This window comes from Ostrinia nubilalis, chromosome 4 (assembly GCF_963855985.1).
Source record: "Ostrinia nubilalis chromosome 4, ilOstNubi1.1, whole genome shotgun sequence".
Classification (NCBI taxonomy): Eukaryota; Metazoa; Arthropoda; class Insecta; order Lepidoptera; family Crambidae; genus Ostrinia; species Ostrinia nubilalis.
Window position 1 is genome coordinate 4081005 of NC_087091.1, and position 26671 is coordinate 4107675.

General features: G+C 35.3%; 2 protein-coding genes across 2 annotated transcripts in view; both read right to left on the minus strand.

Annotated features, from left to right (window-relative positions):
* Positions 1-17005, minus strand: part of LOC135088534 (cardioacceleratory peptide receptor-like) — a 62721-nt gene extending 45716 nt beyond the window's left edge. The window contains exon 1 of the mRNA XM_063983375.1: positions 16678-17005. The gene's annotated coding sequence lies outside the window, so the exon portion shown is untranslated. The remainder of the gene's footprint in view (positions 1-16677) is intronic.
* Positions 6183-7774, minus strand: LOC135071436 (uncharacterized). Its single transcript, XM_063965229.1, has 7 exons — positions 7683-7774; positions 7394-7588; positions 7126-7281; positions 6910-7042; positions 6689-6808; positions 6448-6590; positions 6183-6345 (listed from the first exon to the last, which is right to left on the minus strand). Exons 1-7 carry the CDS (start codon positions 7683-7685, stop codon positions 6229-6231), a joined length of 867 nt encoding a protein of 288 aa, XP_063821299.1. The 5' UTR covers positions 7686-7774; the 3' UTR covers positions 6183-6228.
* Positions 17006-26671: the final 9666 nt, after the last annotated feature.

Sequence of the window (26671 nt, forward strand, 5' to 3'; positions counted from 1 at the left end):
CAATTTAATACTCAAATTGGCGTGTGTAATTTTTGAAGGATTTTAGCAACCAATTTTGAACACAAGAATATCCATTCTGGTGTTCTAACATTCCCCAAAAAATATTTTACTACTAAAGCACCTTAGCCATGCTTCAAATTCAATTTGTGTTATATGGTTTACAAATACAGTCTTTTATAAGAGCACGGATTTGCAGTCCATCGAAGATAGCTGCTTTTAATTTTTCCGTACTCATCATCATTTTGCTTTTGATCATTTTAGTGATTAGAAAGCTCAATACATATCTTTGGCCCTCCAAATAGAAGCCCTTTACGTCCTGCTTGACTTCAGTATTGCAAAGAGTCTAGGTACACAAGGTTTACGACAATATTGGACACCCAATATTTATTATTTTGTACAATTTTTATCCCAAAGTATGCTTGGTTTGTTATCACAAACTCCGTGATCTTTTTTCTTTGCTTTTTTGTACAATATTTGCCACATATTAATAAAAACTGTTAGTGGTGTTAACACAAGATTTCATTACGAACTCATATTTTTTAAGACAAAAAGCACTTTAGAACTTAAATTTAGACAAACTGAAAATTTCAAGGTCTAATAGCTGATCAGTAAAATTGTAGTAACTTAATACGTGAAAAGATAATTTTAAAATAAATTCGATGTATCCTCAGTCCTCAGAATCTGAGTGATTAATTAGCATCAATTTATGTGACCGTAATAAATTAATGAATAATATAATTAAAAATTATAACACTATCATATTAAAGTAATTCACTTTTTGGCTGACTAGTGCGTTTATTCATAAAATAAACAAAGAAAAAAGCCAACCCGAGCCCCGAGCGAACGTTAATAGCCTTAACACGTAGGTATGTCTCTTATTTTATTAATCATTACTTTATTTGTCGGGAAGTATTTCATAACCACCGCTTTATTTCTTAGCATCGCGATAAAACATTCTATAGGCTCCTAATCAACCAATAGGTATGAAAATTAATACCAAGAAGCAAATTACTTGTATAGGAGAGTTGTAAATTCAACTACAAACACCCATCCATGGTCCGCCTAACTAAATTTAAAGTTATATTTTATAATTTTCTATGATTAACGGGACTTTATCAATGTAATAAAAATGAAAATGTAACATATTATTAGAAATATATGGAATTAATTAGACTTAGCTCACTAACACTTACTTAAAAGTTTGTCACACAAAGGCACAACTCCAAATTGGACCACAGTCGCGGGGGCCGGATTCGACAAATATCGGCATGTCTCTGATTCAGCCCTTCTAACGGGAAGATAGACGAAAGTATGGAAGGGGCACAAAATGTAGAACTCTTTTATCTGATCATTGTTTTCGATTTCTGTGAAAGCCATCTTTTAGAACTGACGAAAATGTGCCTCTCTAGTACAAAAAGTAAAAAAACAAAAATTTTGAGTTGTGCCCCTATATTATTAAGGGTGCGTTGTGTTAATCTACACTAATATTATAAAGAGGAAAACTTTGTTTTTGTTTGTTTGGTTGTAATGAATAGGCTCAAAAACTACTGGACCGTTTTTAAAAATTCTTTCACCATTCGAAAGCTACATTATCCACGAGTAACATAGGCTAAATTTTATTTTGGAAAAAATAGGGTTCCGTAAAATATGTAGATAATGTAGGTAGTCCACGCGCGCAAAGCCGCGGGCGGAAAGCTAGTTGATAAATAAACTTCTGTTTTGTTTTTGTTTGAAGAAAGTCTTAATGTCAGTCCGGTTCCAACTTAAAAGATGTTTCAAATATTGCTCGACCAAAAATTGACAGCTATTTTGAAGGAGTAGGTAATAAAAATTAATTGATAACCAAACTTTTTAAAAACACCTCCTTTTAAATAGGTAAGATACACAATAGCAATAGGCATACTTAGATTCTAATCCGTCTTCAGGCTCTTATGACACACTTATTTATTGCAGTAAAGTTTCGGCCAAACCAACGCGTGCAGCCGGCGTGCGCGATGGCGATTGCGATCAGATGTCGTGTATGAATTTGTAGCCATGAGTTCACATCAACGCGTCCCGTCATTGGTCGGGGCCATCTATTGCGCAGTGATCGCCATCGCCACGACGCGAGCTGCACGCGTTGGTTTGGCCAAACCTTAAGTAGCTTATTTTTTTTATTGTTTTGTGGTTTTATCATGCGATCAGTCATTAAAAACTATAAGCACGAGGTGGATTCTTTTCGTCCTTTAGAGCACTGCTCCCAGCGGAGACAGGCTTTTCTTTTTCGTAATTACGGGTTTGTTTTCAGAGTATTGTCGAAGATATCCTGCCGCTTCTTAAGCCGCTGTATGGTTTCTTGGATAGTGAGCTACTCCGCTAACTGGTTCGGGTGTTTTAAGTAAAGATCTGAATATCATAAGACAGAAAAAAGCGATGAAATGAAATGAAAGCTAGAGCTAAACCCAAAATTTCACCTAATAATATCCGAAATGTCTCGTAAATATGATATTTCTCGGGTAAACAAGAGGATTCCCCTCATTTTCGGGGGACCTATGCAAATATCAGGACGGACCAAATGAATTTGGGGAAATATTTATGTAAGTGAGATATCCTCCAATGAATTTACAAGGGCTGAGTCACAATAGATTTTGTTATCAATATAAGCACAGCATCAAAGGTATGAAGGACGCTTCCGTTTTTAAATAGAGTTAGTCATTATTATTTATAATTTTTGAGACTAAAGCTCTTTAAAAGGTTTTATTTTTTGTGTGATTTGAAAGACGAGGGTAGTACAGTAACATTGTCAAAAATGCAAGCAATAGTAGTTTATTTTATGGTTACAATCTATACTATAAATACTTCTAAACTAATATTATAAACGCGTAAGGAACTCTGTCTGTCTGTCTGGACGCTTTTCACGCTCTTCACGCCTAAACCACTGAACCGATTTTAGTGACAGACAAAATTCAACGCGGGCGAAGCCGCGGGCGGAAAGCTTGTTTTAAATAAGATAAGCATCATATTTTTAGCAAATTCAAAAACACTTCGTGTATACGTTTTTCCAATTTATTTACATAAATAAAGTAGTAAAACAATGAAGCTGTGTCTTGTGTTAAACTACCGTAGCAATTCCCGAGAAATGAACTGAAAATTTTACATAAATCGCTGCAGTATCGGAGCGGAGAACTTGACACATTTTACGATACGCCGGTGCCGTGCGACAATCGAATAACACGAAACTGGAGATAGAAATAAGAAAGAAAGTAAAAATGGAAGACACGTGTACAAGGTGCGAATTTTTTAGATGACGCAACGCACTTTGTTGTTACACCTTGTAGATGGATGAAAACCTTTTAGGAGTATCTATTTTCTATTTTATTTTATGGAGTAAGGCTGGGTTGTAGGCCATATTACTTAAACTTTAACAAACGTCAAAAATCTGTCAAACTCCATACAAAAAGCACCGGTTTTTCGGCTCCGTACAAAAAATATCGTTGAAGTTACCGTTAAAGTTAGGTGGTGTAACTCAGCCTTGAGCCAGTTACCTAAGTAATTTACGTTTAATTTTTAAGTATTAGATCCAATGTTAAAATGAAATTGTAAATGAGTGGTTTGAACTGTAATTAGAATTTCATTAGAGAAAAAACAAACATACTAGTTATTCAAATACCTAATAAATACTGTAACCTACTTTATTAACATTTTCAAAGTAAACCAAATGTTAATATGAATGATCAAAAAGCAATTAAGCCCATAATGTGAAAATAATTGAAACACCAAATACTAAAAATACAAAGCAAACATCCGGTAGAGTATATTTTAATTTAACCTTTTATGATTGGTATTTGAGAACTCATGTTTACGTCAAAATGGAGATGGGTTACACTGCGTTGTGTTCGTCTGTGTTGAGTCAGATCACTGGTCCAGGAGAATCCGAAAAGAAGGAATAACAAGAAGAATCAGGGAAGGTGTGTTTATAAGTAAATGCAGTTAAATTTTCTTAGTACAATTTTGAGTTGACTAACGCCCGTATTCACAAACATTACTATGTAGTATCACAGTGCACGGGGACGCACAGAGTGACACATGAACCAATCACAGTTCGTTCGATTTGCTGTTTCACTTAAAAAAGCATCGTTTGTGTTTACGGGTGTTAATCAGCGATACAAGGATCTGCGCCAGAGTTGCAAGTTGCAAGGGTAAATATCCATCTCTACGTCAAACCACACGTTTTGTGTATCCGTTAAATGTTTTCATCCGAATCCAAAACCGCCTTTGTGGTCTAGTGGTAAGACCAGCCTGCTTTAGACGCAGAGGTCCCGGGTTCGAATCCCAGTGGGAGCAGATTTTTCTGTTCCGTTTGGTTGGTGGTAGGGCTTGTTCTAAGTCCGCCTGGACTAAGCTACCACCACCATCTTACCTAAGTTTTTCACCATAACAACATTGTTGTGTTCCGGCAGTTACAGCCGCACTCAGAGTCGTTTAATGGTTACTTAAGTCGTTCCTTAGTATAGATTTAAAAAAGTTCACTCTCAGAGTCAGTTAACGGAGCATTAGCATCCTTTAATGATCATTAAATTTAAGTAGAGCCAAACCTTTACTTAACTTAGTTAATGGTTGATTTTGACATTTACGTTTTGAGGTTATTTTGATAATTTGACCCATTTTGACCAGATAATTATTGAGAATCAGTCGCATCGTGTTTAATTAAGCAAAAATGTCTGATCTGAGTGACTTTGTTGAGTTTGTGGAATACGCTAGAAGGTTTAGAGAAGTGGGACCGAGGCGATATTTACGCGATTATTCTGATCCCTTTACAAAATATTCAGTTCAAGAATTCCATGCACGATATAGATTTACACCTGAATCTGTAAAAAGTGTTTTATTACCTATGTTGGATGGCCTAAGGAAACCAACAAAAAGAGGACTACCATTTGCCCCGGAAATTATGTTACTGCTGACATTACGCTACTTCGCTACAGGCAGTTTTCAGGTTAGTGTTGAAAAGATTGAATTGTATATTTTAAATATGAATTGCATTATTTTTAGAGTTTGTGAGCATTGTAGGTACCTACTATTATTTCAATGTTTGTAGTAAGGTGTTATTTTTTAAATGGATGTCTCTTTTTTTTTCAGAAATTAGATGGAGATGTTATGAATATTTGTCAACAGTCGGTTTCACGTATCATTGCTCAAGTATCTACATTGATAGCTAGCAAAATGAAAGATTTTGTTAAATGTCCCTCAACTGCTGAAGAAATGAACTCTGTGAAGTAAGACTATTTTATAATGACAAAAATAAAAATATTTTACTGGGTACTACCTATTTACTGAGTTTCATGACTTATAATAATTGTTTTTGTTGCAGGAAATCTTTCTATGAAATAGCTCATTTTCCTGGAGTCATTGCTTGTATAGACTGTACCCATATTAAAATAAGAAGCCCTGGAGGCATGACTTCAGAAGTGTACAGAAATAGAAAAGGGTATTTCTCTATTAATGTTCAGGCTGTCACTGGGCCAAACTTAGAATTTTACGATTTAGTAGCCCGTTGGCCTGGCAGTAGTCATGACAGTTTCATTTATAATAGCAGTGCTATTAAGCAAAAACTTGTTACTGGGCAATTGCAAGGGATAATTTTAGGGGACAGTGGGTATGCAGTTAGTAATGTGCTGCTAACACCATTTTTATCACCCAATTCTATTCCCCAAGAGAATTATAACAGAAGCCAAATTAAAACGAGAAACACTGTGGAGAGATGCTTTGGCGTTTGGAAAAGAAGATTTCCTTGTCTCCAGGTCGGAATGGGCATTAAATTGGATACAGTTGTGGCTGTCATATGTGCATGTGCAACACTGCACAATATAGCATTATTGGTAAATGACTTGGTGCCATCGAACTGGGATGACATTGATATTTATAATGACATTGTGGATGTACCAGTTACCGAAAACCCAAACAGCAATGGCTTTACATTAAGACAATCTTTGGTTGAAAGGTTTTTTTCTTAATATATTATGTATAGATATATATTAATCTTTTTATGTCATCCCAGATCGAATCTTTATGCCGAAGCATCTCTCCAGTGTTTCTCATTATAATTATCTTGGGGAATAGAATTGCAGCATTACTACGTGCATACTACCTACATAATTTTCATCTACACAAATGCATTAATGTTTTTATAAATAAAAATCCGATAGTCAAACAAATATTTTTATTTTTAACTACCATTTTACTTCTTTGTTTTTAACCACCATTTGACTTCTTAATTTCTTCTAACTCAATTTTCGCTTTCTCTAATAATGTCTTCTGTCTTTGTTGTTCTAATAACGCTGTTGCTTTTTTAATTTCCTCTACTTCTAACTGTAAAGAGAAACATAATAATATACATTGTGTTGTACTTTATTTTAATTACTTGATAAAAAATCACTAGATTCATGATTTCATGATTGAAACATAATGTACCTGGGTTTTCAATATTTGCATTTCCATTCTTTTTTTATTTTCTAAATGTTTAATTCGTATCACAGCCTCTCGACGAATGTAGTCTGTGGGTTTCCGAACTTGATCAGCAGTCTTGGTCTTTGCTGCTAAATAAGGTTTACCATCTGAAAGAGTTTAAGCAAGCATAAAGTTATTAGATATCATTTTAATTTTTTAAATAATTTGTATTATTGGATAAATAGAAGGTAAGTATACTTAATACCTGTAACTTGCAAATCTTCGACTTCAAAGTGGTTATTGTCAAAGATTTTGCCGTCTTCCTGCTCTTCAAAACTCAATATATTTACTTCGGAATCTTTTAAGTTCTCTGTTTCCAATATATCTAAAAACAAACTTACATTAACAATCTTATCAGCATAACATAAAAATAAGGATGAACAAAACATTGTCATCATCCATAAAATAGTACAAGAGCAAAAGTACCTCTGGTGTCAATCGATACAGAAATGTTAGGTTTGTCTAACAAGTCCTGTTGTTGACTATTGCTGATTGTATCCAGTATGGTTCCGTCACTATCAAACGGGTTATTCAACTCACAAATTATAATAGGTGCAGCCTGAAAAATAAAAACAGTTGAGGTAGGGAGTACTTGATAGTTTTTGAAACATTTATTTAGAGAAAATACATAATGATACACACCTCTTCAACCATGGTTATTATGGCTTCATTGTGTGGCGGTGGAGGTGCTGATGGTCCGCCTCCAGTTCTTAATAAGTTTCCTCGTTCAGTTGCGCGAGCTTTACGTGTGTAGGCTTTCATGTTATCCCATGCTCTCTTCAAAGTAATAGTCTCACGCTGAAATAGTATAACAATATTATTTTATAAATATTTTGGAATGAGTAAATTTAATAAATAAAACAGAATAAATTTCATTTAAAAAAATTAAAAAGTAGGTAAGCTATACCACCTTGTGTACATTGGCGTTGCTATTAAACTCTCGTGTTATTAAATCCCACGCTGCTTGTTTTTTGGAGACAGACTTTCCATCCGTTAATTTGGACTCCACGATTGGCGTCTTTTTAATTAATTGTGCCAATAGAGCCTTTTCATCGGCAGTGAAATTGCACATTCTTTTGCGTGGTGTTTTTGATTGATTATTATCCTAAATTAAAACAGTAGTTTTATATGAATGCAAGTTTAACATACAACAAATTGAATGCCACACACTTTAAAGTATTATATAAATGCCTACTTACCATGATATTTTTAGGTTTAGGATATATTTACGTTGAAAATATAATAATCTCTTCCGGAGAAACAACAAAACAGAAATCACAAACAAACCTTGTTTAATATTATGACATTGACAGCAGTGTGTTCCCATAGAAAAAAAAAGCCCAAGTTGCTCTATTTAATTTTAATTTAAATAGCTATTTCGCTTTGTAAATCAATAAAAACTAACAGTAAAAGAACTGACTATCAATCATATTACTATAAATAATGATTTTACATATTTAAAATCCACTTTTTCACTAGTAAATACCAATATTTTTTAAGCGTGGCTACACCAATGCTTTATCGAAACGCAGTCGATAGGGATGGTCCGCCCTACGGTTACTTAAATCTGTCATTAGCAAATGAACCCTTAAGTTTTGTTTCTGGGATGAACCGTCAATTAAGAAATTTAATGATAATTAGTTAAGTACTCATTAGGACTAATTTAATGAACCTTTCTGAGTCCGGCTGTTAGAGGTAAGATAGCCAGTTCCTCCGTGCTTGGGGATTCCGGGTGAAGCTCGCTTCCATCTTCGGCCTGATCGTCACTTACCATCAGGTGAGATACTACAGGCCAAGCGCTTCCTCGTTGTGGATAAAAAAAAATCCAGCATATTAGGGAACAGGTAATTCCTGGATTGACATATTGCATTATTGTAGTAGAAGGAATTCTAATTTAATATTAAGTAGAGTTTTAAACGTAGGTGTACGGATCAGTGAATTGATTAGATTGGAAATTTTGGGCAATTTAGATATGGTAAATCAGAGCTTAGACTTTTTTAATTTAATATCACACATCGACTGAACAATTCTTTTGAGCGATTCTTTTTAAATATTGTATGTTGTTTCTATTAAAAAAAAAACGTTTTAAGGGAGAGAATTTGGCCTATACTCCTTACTTTGGCCAGACGGGTTTGCGCATCATTACAATTTATTACAATATCATTATGATAAACAACGCACATTTAATAAACATTTTTGTGGAGAGCTAAATGAAATGAAATATTTATTAAAATATCGCAAGCCTGAAAAACTCTAATGTAAAATGAAATTACAAGCAAATAATCGCAACATACTCGTTTTGGGAAAAATATTAAAAGTATTTCAATTAGAAGGCAAAGTATGAATATTAAGAGTGTAAGAGTCAGCTGCGCTTATCTTTACTTATCTGATCCGAACAAAGATGCCTTCATCGAACGACAAATTGGAAATTTTCAGGGTAAATACCTCCATATTTGGAGGACGCCGCCGTCTGAAGTGCCTGAAAACATGCTTATTACGCGAGGAAAAAGGTTTCATTATGTTTCAGCTTAAAGGTTCGTTCGACGAATTGATTAGGATTCTTTGACAGAGGATGTTAGGTAATAAGATTTTCTATGTTCATTTTACTTGCTGCTCTAAGTAAGGATAAAGCATAAGGTACTAATGAATAAGATGTTGTTCCGAATTACTTTAGTAAAATTAGTATGTATGTATTCGTTTGTAAGACTCAGCTTTTATGCTAAAGCTTTTAGAGAAGTTTGAGAGTGATGGGCCCATAATTAACAGTACTGGTGAGAAAGTAAAATCTAATAATACCTTTTAGTTAAAAATTAATAACTTCTTTCATCATTAATGTTGAGATTATCTACGGTAATACTTTTAAATGCCTTGAAATCTATAGTGTTATTAAAGTGGCAGAAACGAAGGAAAGAAAGAAAATAAAGATACATTTATTACAAAGAAAGAAAAGAAATTTTCTCCTGCTGAGACGATGAAGAATTTACAGAACTTTTCCCACCTCGGGAAGAGTTGGGAACGGGTCCCAACTCCTGGATCTACAGTTTCACATGCCATAAAACTCAACCGATGAAAGCTAAGTTAGTCCCGGGGGTAGAATTAAATGTTAGTGACGCTTAGACATTACGTGATATACGCCCGTATTCACAAAGCAAATCGAATGCACAGCATTGAATAGAGGTTTGTGATTGGTTCATGTGTCACCCAGTGCGTCCACGCGCACTGTGAGACCTCATAGTAATGTTTGTGAATACGGGCGATAAAGTTACACGCTGGGAATCAAACATGATACAATTAGTTTATTGAACCGTTTTAAATTAGATTGTAGATTTCCCCCTCATTCTTATTCCTCACGAATTTGGGACTGATAGTCCCACATCGAAAGAACTTTATTTGATTAGGAAAATAATTACATTCCGGTAACGTTTTGCTTAACCTCTTTGTTTTGGGTCCAGGGCAACAGTAATGAGATTGGTGACTTTACACGTGACAAGTAATCAGTGTAATTGATTTTTAATATAAATCTTTATCAAAGTGGGTTTCGTAGAAACACGTCTCAGTATTTTTTTATAATGGTGTAAATCTGATTCTGGGAATAAAAATTTAATAAATTCGTCGAGTGGTTGACAAATATAATTGTGAAGATGTCACAAGCTCCATTATCAATCCACCCCTTTAAACCCTTTAAAGTTTAAATAGAGTAAAAAGTTAACTCTCTTCCACTTTCTAATTAGTCTAATTTTATAAATACTTGTATGTTACCAAGGAACTAGAAGGATAAATTCAAAGTTCAAAATATAAATTCAAAAAGAGCTTGTAAAGAATGGCTGAATGAATTGATGAATGGAATGGCCATGAAGGTCATAATATTTAAGGCTGGTTTTAGAGTCACACTGACGCATGCTGATCGTCAGCGCTGACAGCCGAAATGTATGAAGTGTCGGCGCCGAGCGATCAGCGTCACTCAGGAACGTTTCCTTCAATTACATGACATATTGATCTGTCAGCGCCGACGATCAACGAGCGGTCAGCGCGATTCTAAAACCCGCCTTAGTCTACTCCAGCAGTCAACAGTTTGAGAAACTCTGACTCTGACCTAGAGCAAAGCGACTCGTGTTTATTTGCCTTAGTTTATCTTCAGCCGTAAGTTAAGGCGTATCAGGGGAGACGTTGAGTGAAATATGCACTGGATTTAGACGCCTCACAGTGAACTCTATAAAGACGGCATGTTTTATTTAAGAAAGTATAAAGCGAGAGAATATTTTTGCATACGTACTACCGCTGTGAGGGAAGAGCATAAAAGAGTCATAAATAGGTTATTCTGGTGTTAAAATTTAGTTAAAGCGTACGGTTGCCGTAAGTTTCTGTAAATGAAAATATTGATGTAGGTACGAGTACCTAGTAGAACTTAAGGCGCGATAAAAACCTCTATGGTAAATTAAAAATTGAATATTAAGCCTTTTGGCAGACAGACGATCGTAAGTAAGATCCTTGAGATACGGAACCATAGAAATACAGCAGTACAACCACTAAAGACGGTAACTAGTATTAGGCTGAGTTGCACCACCTATCTTTAACGGTAACTATTACGATAACCGGTGTATTTTGTATGAAGTTTGACAGATTTTTGACGTCTGTCACAGTTAAAGTAAGATGGTGCAACCCACTCTTAGACTACCGTTTGGAGAGATCATTCTACTGGTACAATGTCCTACGTATAAACAGATCTAATTTTAATTCAGAGCCCTTTTGGTTTTAAGTGCTGGTTATTCAGGAAACGGAACTTTTGAAACAAACGTTTTATTGGAACAATACGAAATAATTAGTAGCCCCCATTAATCCATAGAGAACAGACCTTTAACCCCGCCCTTTGCTGCTAAGCGTTGACAGTAAAATATTAATCCGACCGCAATAATTACCCTATAAAACCACAAACCACGAAAATATAAATATTTTTATGACGACTATGAGAATGGTAGTACTAAACAATAAAAATAGTCACAGTTCTTTATGATAATTTCGGTCGTTAATCTGAACTGTACAGTAACGGTACAGTTTTATTGTATTTGTTTTATTTTTTCTTGTTTGGTAGGTACAACTAAGTAGAGTACCTATTGGGTAGTAGCGCAAATATAATTTGTGTTCCAAAGCACGTTTATTTGAAGAAAACACTTAATTTCAGGCTTAAATTAATTATTAAAACTATGAAAAGTATTATTAAATAGGTAGGTACTTTGTAATAAAATAGTCAAGAGATTTGCCGAAATTGTATTTTTTTTAATTGTTATTCTTGCTAATGATGAAAAATGCAGAAAGTATTAACACGAATTCGCTGTTTTTGCCATAGATAAAGGTAACACATCAGTATCTGTGATTGGTATCACAGAATACACTGGTGTGTATTCTATTTTTTCTTACATCCCGTAAAGCTATCGCGACACTCATTTCATAGATGCCCGATCAAACGACGCTGTATTTTTTACCCGACTACAAGGCGAAGGACGCTATGATTGCCTGTCATCTCGACCATGACGCCAATTGATCATAGGATATTGTATTTTCAGGAAGTCTATGGAACCTTTGATCATGTACGATTCTGGTATTGAACTACGATTGCACTGTCTTCATAATATGGATCACCGTTGAGTAAGTATTAAGTAAAAGTCGTTATTTTTACTGACGACTTACTCCGACTTTTCAGATGGGAGTTTTTCCGACCTACAGCTAATTTTTATAGTCCTAGATAATATAATCCCATCAAAAACAATACTTGTCAAAAAAACCAAGTCTCGCAACTCAGTTGTTCTACGGTAAAAAGTTGTGAGATCCATGTAATACCAAGTCCAGGCCAGGAAATCTTTAACGTTTTACATAAATTATTGACTTGGCCATCGCACTAAATAATTTAATTTACACGTGTTTTCATGCGATGGCCAAGTCAATATATTTATGTAAAACGTTAAAGATTTCCTGGCCTGGACTTGGTATTACATGGATCTCACAACTTTTTACCGTAGAACAACTGAGTTGCGAGACTTGGTTTTTTTGACAAGTATTGTTTTTGATGGGATCTCATTTCTTTTTGTATTTTGTAGACAGCAGTTATGTTTGTATCTAGAAAACTGGACCGAAATTGAAAAATTTTACTCGACTTGGCGGTTGCACTACCGTGCCCCCAAATCTCATTTCTTTTTGTATTTTGTAGACAGCAGTTATGTATCTAGAAAACTGGACCGAAATTGAAAAATTTTACTCGACTTGGCGGTTGCACTATTTTCTATACCCCAAATATTTTAGTTTTTCCTTGATTCATACACCAAACACTAATTAGGTATATTCCAAATTTGAAGCTTCTAGGTCTGCTAGAAGTGCCTTAGAATTTTGATGATCGGTGAGTCAGTCAGTGAGTCAGTGAGTGACAAAATTAAGTAACTTTGACCCGTTATAATTCCTAAACTACTGGTTCAAATTGAATGAAATTTTAAATATACCGTGTCTTTACAATGCCTGCATAGCTAATGAAAATTCAGCCTTCTAGTTTTATCCACAACGAAGGTCGAAAATGGCCTGAATTGCTTCGAGAAAAGGATGGTACGGCCGTGCCGCTTTTTTGCTCGACTTGGTGGGGGCACTGCCGTGCCCCCAGATAATAGATATCTGAACCAGAAACTATTGTAATTATTTAGAGAAGTTTTTGAAATTAGTCCAAACAAACAAACTATGCTCGGTGGGGTATAAAACATGAATGAAGTGAGTAGTTATTAGATTAGATTATTTGATACCAAAAAACAATCATGACGTGAGAGCTGATCTTTTTAAACGAAAATCTTGTTTGGCAAATATTGGTAAACTTTTTCGACAACTTCACTGATTTCAAAGTAACGTAAAATTTCATTAAATACTAAAAACTAATTGATAAATGGTGTAAACCTTTTATTAGTAACCTATATGAAGCGAAACACGTACCTAGGCATTGTGTAACTTCGGCATTATTATAAACACGAGCACGCCAATACCTACTTTCGGCAGGTTTTCTTTCCAGGTTCTTTATGGTATACACGTTCGTGCAGGATATTACGTGTATTACTGGTAGCGAAAAAAGGCGAAATGTATTTTTCGGCAAAATTGTAAATGACCCGGGAAAAATCGACGTAGTCGCACTAAATCACTGATCGTTACTCTTATTTTTGCTGCCGACATAGCTGTGGGAAAATTGTGTTGCGTGTAGGAAAGTAGTTTGTTAGGCGCTAAGCTGTGTTGTGTCAACACAACTAAAATGTGGTAATTTACTTACATATTTCTAAAATAATTATATTACTAGCTGGAAATTACGAGCATTAATTCCGTCTAATAAAGATTAATATAGTTGTCGAGTTACAAACATTGTGTAGGTAGAGACGTTAATTTTAACAGGTAATTACTGTAAAACACATTGTGACTAAGCAGGCCTCCCTCTAGGTGGACCGACGATCTAGTGAAGGTCGCAGGAGGTGCCTGGATGCGAGCGGCGCAGGACCGGTCTTTGTGGAAATCGTTGGGAGAGGCCTTTGTCCAGCAGTGGACGTCTTTCGGCTGAAACGAACGAACGAACGACATTGTGATTAAAAAACTTTACGCGGATCTTCGGTATCCTTTAGTATTTTAGAAATCAATGATTTTATATTTTTACACTGTATCATATCACTATTTTTTCTTTTTCTGTTTTAAAGCCTTACATTGTACCTACCTTCTAAATAATGCTGTAGTAATAATGTTAAGCAATCTTTGTTTTAACAGATTTTTTTACAGATAACATTGTTTTAATAGTGATGGCCAATGTTCTATGTAATACAACCTCGGTTTCCGAGCTAACCGATAAAACGCAACGACTTGTCTCATCTTTTAACTGCTGGTTGCACAGTTGATCGAGTTAATACGCAGTTACTGTTATATTTTATTATTTACTAGCTACATGCCCTATTATGTCCCGGCTTCGCTCGGGTAAAATATTGATTTATGCCTATGTAAAGTGAATTACATTTTCGATGGTGAAAGATTTCATCAAAATGCCCATCCTGAGTAATTATGTACCCAAACGGGTGTGCGTAACACTTAAGTTACCTAAACTAGTTTTAAGTTTCTTATTATACGTACATACAGTGTATTCATTGCAATAAATAAATAATGTCTGATAGTTTAAACAATACGTAATTATTTTGTACTAATTTATTTTTTCCGGTACGCGGCCTCCACTCCAGAAGCTTGCTGCCCCATCGGCCGTCAGTTCTGCGTACTATGTGCCCTGCCCATTGCCACTTCAGCTTGCTAATCCGTCAGGCTATGTCAGCGACTTTAGTTCGGATTTTACGGATACAGCGTGGGACGTCCACCCACAACTCACAAGGTGTATCGACGACATCATAAAGGTAGCAGGAAGGCGCTGGCCGCTACCAACCGGGCAACATGGAAAGCATTGGGGGAGGCCTATGTTCAGCAGTGGACGGCCTATGGCTGGTGATGATGATGAATTCATTTTTTATGTTTAACAGAGACTATAGAGTACTTACACGAATTCACAACATTAAAAGGGAAAAAACACAAAACCATCATCAATTTCTTGTCGTTTGTGTAGCGTGTAGAACGTCCTTTCAGAACATTGCGAACGTGACCCGCACGTAAAAATATGTATTCTGTGATGTGAGGCTTTTTCTATTACTTTTTGACTGACACTGAAAGCTTTCCGTTATTTGTTGGGGTACGAAGTTTATGGCTGAGTTGCATCATCTTATTTAACTTTGACAAACGTCAAAAATCTGTCAAACTCCATACAAAAATCACCGGTTATCGTTATAATAATTATCGTTAAAGTTAGGTGATGCAACTCATCCTAATAGTTTTAATCTAAATATGCACTTGTTACCTACATGGCAAAAGAACCGTATTACCTATTCATCAGACTCGTGTTGCTTACTTAATCATAATAATAATTTCTAATTAAAGACATAATAACATTATTAAGTAAATATGAAGTATAGATACAGTATCTTTCAATGAGGTACTTGATTAGGTAAATGACAATTATTATTTACTAGTTTTCCGCATTCATAGACTTTTCCCGAAGGTCTTAATCATAAAGTTGGGCAATTTATTACTCTCTTACATAATGTATGTATGAACTATTAATATTTAATGCAACTCTTGTATTGCATCGTTTTATGGGGTGATAAAGTATATTGTTTTTTCCCCTAGAGCTTCTTAAACGGACACAAAGTCAATGTGGTCCAACATTTTTTCAAGTCTTTTTTTTCTTTTGGACGTGGACTTCAAATATTTGGAGTTCAAAGCCGTCTTTTAAATTACTATTTAAAAAAAACAGTCATTAAAATGTTGTTTGTTTGTTAGTCACTTATTTTTACCCTGATTAGATTTAAAACACTTTTAAAAACTATACATAAAAACGATATCCGTGAAATATCTTACCGATTAATATTTTAGTACATAATAGTGCACTATCGTGATTCCAGTCAGTTTGACACTGTGACCCAGTTATTTTATGTGTCATATCTACACCATACAAAGATGCATAAAGTTTATACACGCCATAAAATGGTTCGGTTTTGATGAACGTTATAATAAGCTTGAATGCTGCATTTATCTTACGAAAAATATAAAAATATATTTCTGATTGATACTTATGAACGTGTAGGTACCATCTACTATTTACTGGATACCTACATAATATAATGAAACAAATAATTTAATATCATGAACGCAAACACATTCAGTAAGAACACTGTGACATCTTAGTAGTTGCAAAATAGGAGAAAAACAAAAAAAATATGTTCTGATGAGCAGTCAATTGTAATCAATCAGTATAAAATCAATTTATTATTTTTCAAACTGAGTTTACAAAAAATATTGTAAAGAAATCTAACGAAAAGGAACTAATGAAGAGCAAGAAAAGAAAAAAGTGTTTTTTTCAGTACAAAGAAAAAAAATGTTTTTTCTTAGAACAAAGAAAGATTTTTTTTCTCAGACCGGCTCTAAATTTTCTTATAACCTAATTTTCCCACTTATTTATAATCTAACAAACCACTTGAGTGATTCCTTCCCAATTTAGATCCCGAATCCGTTCCCATCTGTTAAAAGTCAAGTGAAAAATTCAGCAAATCCGTTTTTCCCGGAGTTTGTAATGAGTTTTATGGGTCGTTTACTTACAGTGTGGGACGACAACTTTTTTAATCTTCCTTGATAGAAGCTTCCATTTATCATTTAATTCTCACTCCATTTAATATCCGTGACGTTTAACCAAAAATCTTCTGACAATCAATTTTTATTGGACACACACCAAAAGTTTAATCAAGTCACTGCACTAACTTTATTTTAATCTACCAACTCCAGTCCTAACTTATTTAGGTATAATTATCTTAATTTTGATATATTTAATACTAAAGTAGTTTATAATTATTTAATAAATTATTAGAACTTCACAAAACTTCCGCGGTAATTCTGCCTGAAGCCGGCAGAGTGCGCGTCGTCGCAGGACCGCTCGCGACCGCGCTGTTTCAGGACTGAAGGCTTGCCATACTTCAGGGATGTCTTCGTGTTTGACTTGATGCCTGAATTAATCAGAAGGTGTAGGTGTGAATTGCAAAGAAACGACGAAGTATGAATAGTGTGGGAGTAGACTGCAAGCTCATTAAAATGTCGACTAGTTTAGTTTAGCATCTAACCTTTATGAACTTGTAATTTATTTTTGGGTTAAAGATAGTCCAGACCAAAAGAGCAATTATATCTGATAGTTTGTGATAAGTATTTTCGTAGCTATTGAAAAGCTTTCAACAGATTGCATTTCCACGCAATCTTAATAGACTTTTAATTTTGTGTGTACATGATTGTTATTCTTACTCGAGGTTTTATAGGATTAGGTACTCCTGAAAACTTACGTTTGCTGAATGAATAATTAGTTATTTAAATGAAATGACATTTTTATGTATAAAATTGAGTAAATGTGAAAAAAAAATCTCCTACTCACCAAAAATTTTACAAGTTACAGACTCACAGCCTAATAAAGTGACGCCATAATATTATAAATGAGTCGTTTGTCGGACGGAGCAGATTTAAAATGCGTCATAATATTATGTCACCGCGCCATTAGAAGAAGCGTCACGAGCCGCGTATCTCTCGCCATTATTCATTGTCGAACAGGTGGCCATTTTCCCATCCCTAAGATTTCACTTTATTTCCTCGTTTGTCGCAAATATAAATAATATTTGTACATAATGTCGATTCTTCATTTCATTCTATATGTGCATTTCTGCATTCAAAATTTGTCACAAAAAATCTGACTAAACAGATAATTGATTTTGTACTCAAAAAATATTTTAACATCAATTTTAATATAAGTTCAACGTTATTTGCATTGGAATCATTTAATTTAGCATTCGTTTCGATAAAATAACATTAACTTTTTATGTATTTTTACTAGGTCTTATAAACCGAAGAGATATAGTAAAAAAAACTTAAAGCTGAATATCTTACTCACTTTAATATGTGTACTGTTTTTTCTCACTACAATTTTCTCAATGTCCTTTATTGCCTAAAACATTGCTTGTTAATTAAGTAAATTAGTTAAGCTATATTCTTAAGGTCTTTCTTACTTAACATTCTTGTAAATATATTGAACGAGGAAAAGGTCCAATCTACAGAGCAATTTGGGATGAGAAAAGTTGTAAAAGGTAAGTAAAGTTTCAATCTCGCACAACTTTAATGGACTCCTGATTTACCTGCCCTTAAATGATACGTGAAAACGTAAAAGGTTTTGTTGCGGGGAAACTTTTTGGACGTCGAAAATTATTTCTGGCCAGAAATACGGTTTTCAAATGTTTTTCTTTCAATTTATTTAAAAAAAAATGACAGGTTTTTTTTCTTTTTGTTAAAATTGTTTTGTTCCACTTTTTAAATTTTGGAATTATCAAATTATCAGTAGGAACAACTTTTCGACCGACGACATTATAAAGGTAGCAGGAAAGCACTGGACGCTACGAACCGGGCAACATGGGAAGCATTGGGGGAGGCCTATGTTCGTTCAGCAGTGGACGTCCTATGGCTGAGATGATGATGATGATGATGATTTTAACTTTCAATAAAACAACACTTTTTATAACGTTACATATTATAAAATGTGTAATTACGTAACGGTATAGTCTGAAACGAGAAGAATCAATGCATAGATAGTAGGTAGGCTCTACGCACTCCATCGGTACAATCCATTATAGGTACTCTGTTAAACATAAAACGTTGAAACTTACCTTGAAAATTGTAGACTCTAATACTTTACCTGAAATTATTTTCATATTATTACCATTTAAAAGCAAATATTCCACTAACTAGTCTCTCGACACCTGAATGTAAATATACCTTTACTTGTTAGAATGCAGTAAAACTAGAGCTTACATTGAGCACTATTAAGTCATTCACAATGTGTTCATGATGCTTTATTAAACGGTTTAGTGTTTGGCGCCCTACAGCAGCTATAAAGCTGCATTAACTTCTACTGCACTGTGAGGGGAGCGACTACGTAAAGGGATCGAGACTGCATAAGGAATTTTCTAATTTTAACCTCTGGCAAACCACGGCAGCTTTCACGAAATCACGACGAGGGCTCATGGGGGTTCGCTGGGCTATATGTGGGTATCTTGATCTAATCGAGTAGATAGTAAAAATATAGATGGCCATAAAATGTACCTGTATGTGACCATTATATTGCTAAATATCGAAAAGTAGCTAACTTATGTCACCTCAGCTCGTTGATTAAAACTAGACACTCGTAAGTTCGTGGGTTTGAGTCTCCTGAAATTGAAAATTTTCAGCAAAGCCTTTAAAGGTATGTTAGGCATTAGTAATGTCACAAATAATTCTGTTTCATATTGAATCGACCAAAAAGTCTGCCTGCTCATAAACGATGGCTATAAAAGTATGTAATACAAGATACGGTTCTTATTACTAAAGGATTCGACTAATAAACCCCCAGCACCTCGGAGGGTGTCATAAAACATCATCGCCTTTACAATAGAGTTTATTGAGGACTTCATCTTTACAAGGGTGTTGAACTTCGGCGATTATTGTTGCGGTAAAGGTCGTTATGTCCCTAACAGGCTGTAAAGTATTTTTTATTTGTGGAAGGCTTTTAGTAAAGATATTGATTCTTTGCTGGGACTTCTGTTTAGAAAGAAAGAAAAATAATCTATTTGGTTCAAACAGTTTAAAACACAATAATCAGATATTTGTCAGAATTTATTGAACCACAATGGCACCCACTCAGCGCGTGTCATGCTCTAAAGAACATGAAGCTGGTATTCTGTAGGAACCATCTTGAAAAAAATTTACCTACTTACTAGCCGTCAATACTATACGTGATATTTTTTTAGTTTAATTTAAAAGCAAGTCGTTTGTTTTAGTTTGTGGATAGACTCTGTTTACTGATTCATATGATTTCTCCAAGAAACAATGTTATAAGTTAATAGTATCAACTACAAGTACCTATAAGAACATTCATATTTTCATTTCATTCATTCATTCATGAACTTGTCCTCCCAACAATAAATAAGACCTACGCTACCCGGGTAGAACAAACAATATTTTTTTCAAATCAGATCAAACTTATCCCAGTAAATCACCATAACCGGAGACGGAGAGGGATGGCGGCAAACAAATACGTGTGCGTAAATATATCAAGCGATGTCAAAATACCCTTCCAGGAGTTGAGCGCATTGTCCACATCGAAAGTAAAGCAGTTATTTTAGATATTATATTTCTCATCTCTAGCTAGAGCTAGACTAGAGTCTGTGGATTTGCTCGCATCAAGCTTTTTTGATGCAGAAAGGCTAAAACATTTTTTTAAATTGCTAATTTAGATACGGATTTCATTTCTAAAACTAGGCAAGTGTGCTGTAATTAGGTACTCTCGCAGCGAATTGTGTTCCTAAATAAATATATGCAATAAATTCTAATTATTATTATATATCCCCTATTCTTATACCTCTAAGAGAAAAAGTGAAAATTTGATTATTCACCTCCATCTTGCTTGTCCCTTAACACAACCATTTTCTTATGTCCACAAAAACCTTAAAAAATACAAAGCAATTGCACCGAACTCGCATCAATGGACAACGGGAGCGAACCGACAATAAGTTTTTATCTGCGTCATAACGCGGGTCCGAATGCCCCAGCCTCCTTGACCGGCCTTGACTGTGACTCCTACGAATGCGACACAGTGAAAAATACTTGTAAATAATAAAACATCTTCATGAATACTTTGTTATTTGCGTATAATAAACGTAATGTGTAAATGGCGGACTTATATTGTTTTAAAATTTCATGGTCACCATCATCATGGCGCTTGCAACAGTGCCGAAATATCGGAAACTCAAAATTAAGGTACATGGTAGCAATCCCGTCAGTAATAATACCCACGCGGACTTCTTGAAATAACTTATAGTGGCGTTTCATTTTGTGGGTCTACATTTATGTATGTTCACGAACACAATAAGTTTAAAATTATACTTGCATTTAGTTTCGGCTACGTACTTACAAATATTTTGAATAAAAATAAACTGGTAAAATAAATAATGACGATTTACTTTCCCGCCAAAAAGGTCTGTCCTAGGCAAGAAAGGACGTAGGTACTCGTAATTTGTAAATATTGTCTTAAATTATAATACTCCTGAAGCTCATTTTCCTTTGATATCTTAATTTTTGATGAATAATAGGTATGAATTTATTTGAGGAACAAATTCTAAAAGTCTGTTTTACTATTCAATTTTACTATGACCTCAATAGTAGACGATTTGTATCGATGGGAGATAAGGGAATAAGGGTTGAATTTCTGCAACTGTATCACGGTTGAAAGTGAATCGGATCCTTTGGAAATATACAAAACAGAAAATAGCATCAATCGTTCAAGTGTAGAGTCGAAAATAGCTGCAGAACAATATTGACTCGAGCAATGGTTTATTTTAAGGTGTGTCAATTTCAGATCGTGATTTTGAGAAAAAACATTTTGTCAATCCAATTTTAAACGTCTTAAAGGTAAATCTGAATCAATCAGTCGTCAGTTAAACATAAAATTTCATAAGCAATATTGGCTATATTGGTTTTAATCAAGTCCCGCTTGACTTATGTAAAATTTAAAATGTTTTGACATAAAATAAGCTCTGAAGAATCTTCGAAGACTGTACAGCATTATGTCTACACACCGATTCGTGCATAAATAACCAAAGTTGGACAGCTGTCAAGTCAAATGGACAAATAAACAAACAAACAAAAGCAAATACAATTAGCACAGTCCACATTGGTGACGTCACGCGCCTAAAGGGCCACCAGACAAAAATCAGGTTAACGACGGACGAATTGTATTGATTATTAGTTTTAAATGCACTTGTAAATCAGAAACAATGACAAATTACTTTTAATTTAGTTAATACAATTTATAAAAGTTTACAAAAAATAACACAATCCTTCAAGGTTGAAGATGTTAAATAGTTTTTTTTTCAGGTTTGGGGGACGTGCAGCAATAAATGTCCTATGGCTGAAATAGAATAGAATAGAAAAGTATTTATGCCAAAAAAGTTATAAAAAAAAGGATAATAAGTTATATTCTTCAGGCAAAAAAATAACTCACAAAACATCTTTCGTTATACACAACCAAGCGTCACCCTATACTCGAATTAGGGTGGTGGACGTAAACCAGCTACACGACCCTACCTATATCCCCTTGTCCACAATTTTTTCGTCGAAACTATGTTTACGCAAACTGTGTGATCGGCATTGTGCATGCATGGGGCACACTAGTGCTCATAAAATGGCACTTACCCTGTAATGTCCGGTTTGTACTGACTCATCGAGAACCGAATATACTTAGGTGAAGTAGGATCACTTATTTTGACAAAAACAGAAGAATGCTACCAACCATGCGATGTGGAAGTCATTGGGGGAGGCCTATGTTCAGCAGTGGCCGTCCTGTGTTGAAATGATGACGATGATGATGATGACTCTACTGACAGACTCGATACTCTCACGAAATGCGTGTTTTAAGTACATCACGATAGATTTTTTGTCCCTTTCACTTCCTTTAAATGTTTTAAAAAGCTTAATTAGAATGAATATTCTTTCTATCGAATTGAGACCTAATAGCGAATCTGAAACATCTCAATGAAACTGACGGTATTGCTTGCTGTTCTTGATCTTGCACTGTATCCATTAAATCATTTAATTTTAGACTTTCAGTCTTGTACAGTCTTTCTGTAATGTCTTGTTAGCATTTTTGAAACAAGATAATTGCATGATAATATTTACATAGTTATTTTATACCATGTACGGAGCCCACTGAAATGTATGCTTCAATTGGGATGCGAATTCAGGGTCGTTGACCTTTTCTGCCATGGTTCCGGAGAGTTCCATTGCCAAGGGTGAAAGTTTATGGTGTTCATAAAAACGTGAAAAGTTTCGTGCCCATAAAAGTAAAGAGCGTAATATGAACTGAAATTATTGTCGTTTAATATTACGTTCCAAATAACGGACGTAAAGAAACTAACGATGAGTACTTTGTTTACAGGAATTAATTAATTTATTTTAGATTGCACACTTTAAAAACCTTGAAAATACATAATGTATTATAATATGTACGTACAACAAAACTTCAAGCTTAAACCAGGCCTGGCTCACTCCGCGCGGTACATCCGATAATTACCTACAGCGAAGCGCCCCGCCGGCGGGTATTATATCAGTCGAGTGTCACGCGCGCGCTCGTCAGGACGCTGGCGTGCGTTGTAGTATGATTATAATTCTATGATCGAAGTATTATTTAAAAATGGACATAAAGAGAAAGAAATATTGGTGCGGCGTTGGGGTGTTTAAATTCGAAAAGTAATCTACCGGATTTATCTTTTTTTTTCGCTTCCCAAAGATGCTGAAAGGTATGTTGGCCATGTAGGTAATCAATAATTCTTAGGATAGTATAGGAACCTAACCTACTATGACTACTGCTCAGAATGCGTTCGTTCGTTTCAGCCAAATGACGTCCACTGCTGGACAAAGGCCGCTCCCAAGGTTTTCCATAATGAATGCATACTTACCTACATACGTACCTCATTACAAATAAGTAGATTAATTATTTTTTCACTAGACAGCAACCCTAACAGCGTAAAAAGAGTTCAGAGGCACGCGATAGAAAGAGACAAAACTTGTAGGTGAATAAAATTGTAGGTACGTAGTGCTGTGCGAGCTGAATTCCACTGTATCGCGTCGTAGCAAGACTCGCATTTATTTAGATCGTCTTGCGGAGTAATCCTTCTGTACCTGTACTATTACTTATTCTGTGCTTAAACACTGCGGCATCAATATACAGGGTGTCCCAAAATTTGCACGTTAAATGAGCTTAAGACGCATCTAACAACTATATTAAGTCCATTTTTAAAAATAACTATTATTAGTCATATTTCAAAACTCATCAAACTTTTCTATTGATATGAATAAATAAAATTGGTCATATCTTAAAACTTATGAAACTTTTCTATGGACATAATTAAGCTTGTTCGATGCGACGTGCTAATTTTGGGACACCATTATTAAAATTATGTAAAAATTCTGGCAATCGTTCCCCCCGTTACTAACTAACAACAAAAATAACTATCATCTAATTTCACGGCAGCTTACCTTTACCCAGGCACAGTACTAATAAAGCTGTAGCCACACCTAGGTTCATTACGACCAAACACCTAGGCATAAGTTTCGTGTTACGTGTGTGATACAAAGTAGTGCTGGGCAGGATTCAATGTGAACACAAGTTATAACAACAGATGAATTTACAACCACTCGCTCATGAATAAGTTTCAGGTAACGTATCTAATGTGTTGGGTACGGTACAGTAGGTAGTGTTACCACAGTCACGATAGTTCTGCTATTCGATTCGATATTATAGGTATTAGACAAGTAAATCTCAATCATAATGTTGGGATATTTTTGAGGAGTGGGTAATTACGACGTATGGCAGTCTGAAATAATTTTATTTCACATTGTCATTAGACTACATTTTTGTTGCAAAACACCCTGTATTACATTGAAATAAGACGCCATTGTTTTTAGCTTGTTGTACTTGCACAATTTCCTCTTCAACCCAATATTAATCTATATATGTATTTAACAGCATCTGCACATAAACTGCATAGGGTAAACCGACAGTCATTGGACGCTCCCAGTCATTGGACAAAACAACCCTAGAATTTCTTAAAATGAATATTCCTCCAAATACAATGAATATTCCTTAAAAAAAACGCCCTTTTATCTCCATCAGTCGGAATCTCTCAGTTGTTGAAATAGAAATGCTATTTTTAATTCAGTAAATAACTGTCCAATAACTTTCTTAAGTGTCCAATGACTGGCAGTTTACCCTAGTTACCTAGCGGTGTTTTGCATGATAATAATAAAATATGCTGTCGGTTGAAGGTAGAATAACATTGTCAAAACTTCTGTTTTAAAAAATACGATATCGACAAACAAGTTCACAACACTGTCCTCTTGTATTCCTCTAAATTAAAGTCATCTGCGCCGTCATTACCACGCCGTATCCGCGACACGTGGTGGACAAAGGTTGCGTCGTTTGCATAATCATCTGTAGGTATTGTACACCCGTGGAAATAACGTCGATTTTACTGTGTACCCAGAAAGTTATTGCGTAAATAAGATTGACAGTTAAAAAACAAAAGACGATTGTAGGATTCTATTTCATTTCTCATCAGATTTATTCTTGTGATGTAAGTCCAGGGCCGTCTTTAACCTACTAGGGGCCCTGGGCACTTAAGGATCAATGGGGGCCCATATCATCTGGAGAAAGGTCTTTTGAGTAGACAGGGGGGGCCCCTTGGTCGCGGGGCCCTGGGCACGTGCCAAAAGTGCCCAGTGGGAAAGAGGGGCCTGTGTAAGTCATTACCTGTGAGGCTCGGAAACGTGGCCTCTCACTATAGGCTTATACAAAAGCCCAAAGTTGCACAGCGTGCTATGGAGAGGGCTATGCTCGGTGTTTTTTTGCGAGATAGAATCAGAAATGAGGAGATCCGTAAACAAACTAAAGTCGCTGACATAGCCCGACGGATTAGTAAGCTGAAGTGCACGTGGCAGGGCACATAGTACGCAGAACTGACGGCCGATGGGGCAGCAAGGTTCTGGAATGGAGGCCGCGTACCGGAAAACGCAGCGTGGGACGTCCACCCACAAGGTGGACCGACGCCCTGATAAAGGTAGCAGGAAGGCGCTGGATGCAGGCCGCTACCAACCGTGCGATGTGGAAGTCATTGGGGGAGGCCTTTGTTCAGCAGTGGACGTCCTATGGCTGAAATAATAATGATGATGATGATTTATTCTTTTAACATAGGGATTGCGTGCGGGACTATTCCCACCTCTAGTTCCTAACATTTCTGTATGGCTAGGGTATATCTAAGCTAGATACTAGATGCTTAACTTTACTCGTAGCTCATGGAAAAAGTAACTGGAACCACACCAAGAACATAGCTAGTACTAAAGTCACCTCTTCAAATGTTATTAAATTGTGTGTCCAAGTTATTTGCCTCTTTTCAAATTGCTATATGACTTTTCTTAATAAAGTGCGTCACAAAACCCACCAAAGGTGCAAAACAACCTTTGTATAAAACAACATTTACTAATGAACACCTCGTTCCTTCTTAGTAAATTGATATCATCAAGAAGACCATTATAATCTGGGCCCTGCATTTCCCCTCAAGCATTATTTAAACCCATCTAAAACGTACCAAGTGGCAGAGGTCTTATTATGATGGTGTATTTATGAAGTTATTCCTGGCTTTATTCCAGCGAAACAGTGATTTTCGCAACATTAATTTATTATGAGACACGTGATATTTTGCTTTAGGTAGGTACTAACTTCTTTATGCACTAATATAATTTAGTAAACTGTGCAAAAATTATATCAACTAAAGTTTCACGTAGGTACCTTTTAGAATTCATCAAGATTCTTGAAAGAGGTTTATTTTCCCAATTAATTTTAATTGAAATCGTTGTGAAAGTGCTACACTTATAATGGACTTTACTGCAGTGTTTGAAATAAATTAGAAGTTAACTTATCTGTTTCAAGCAGACGGGCACCAATTTATTGCATTTGAGTGCTTTGGAGCGAATAATC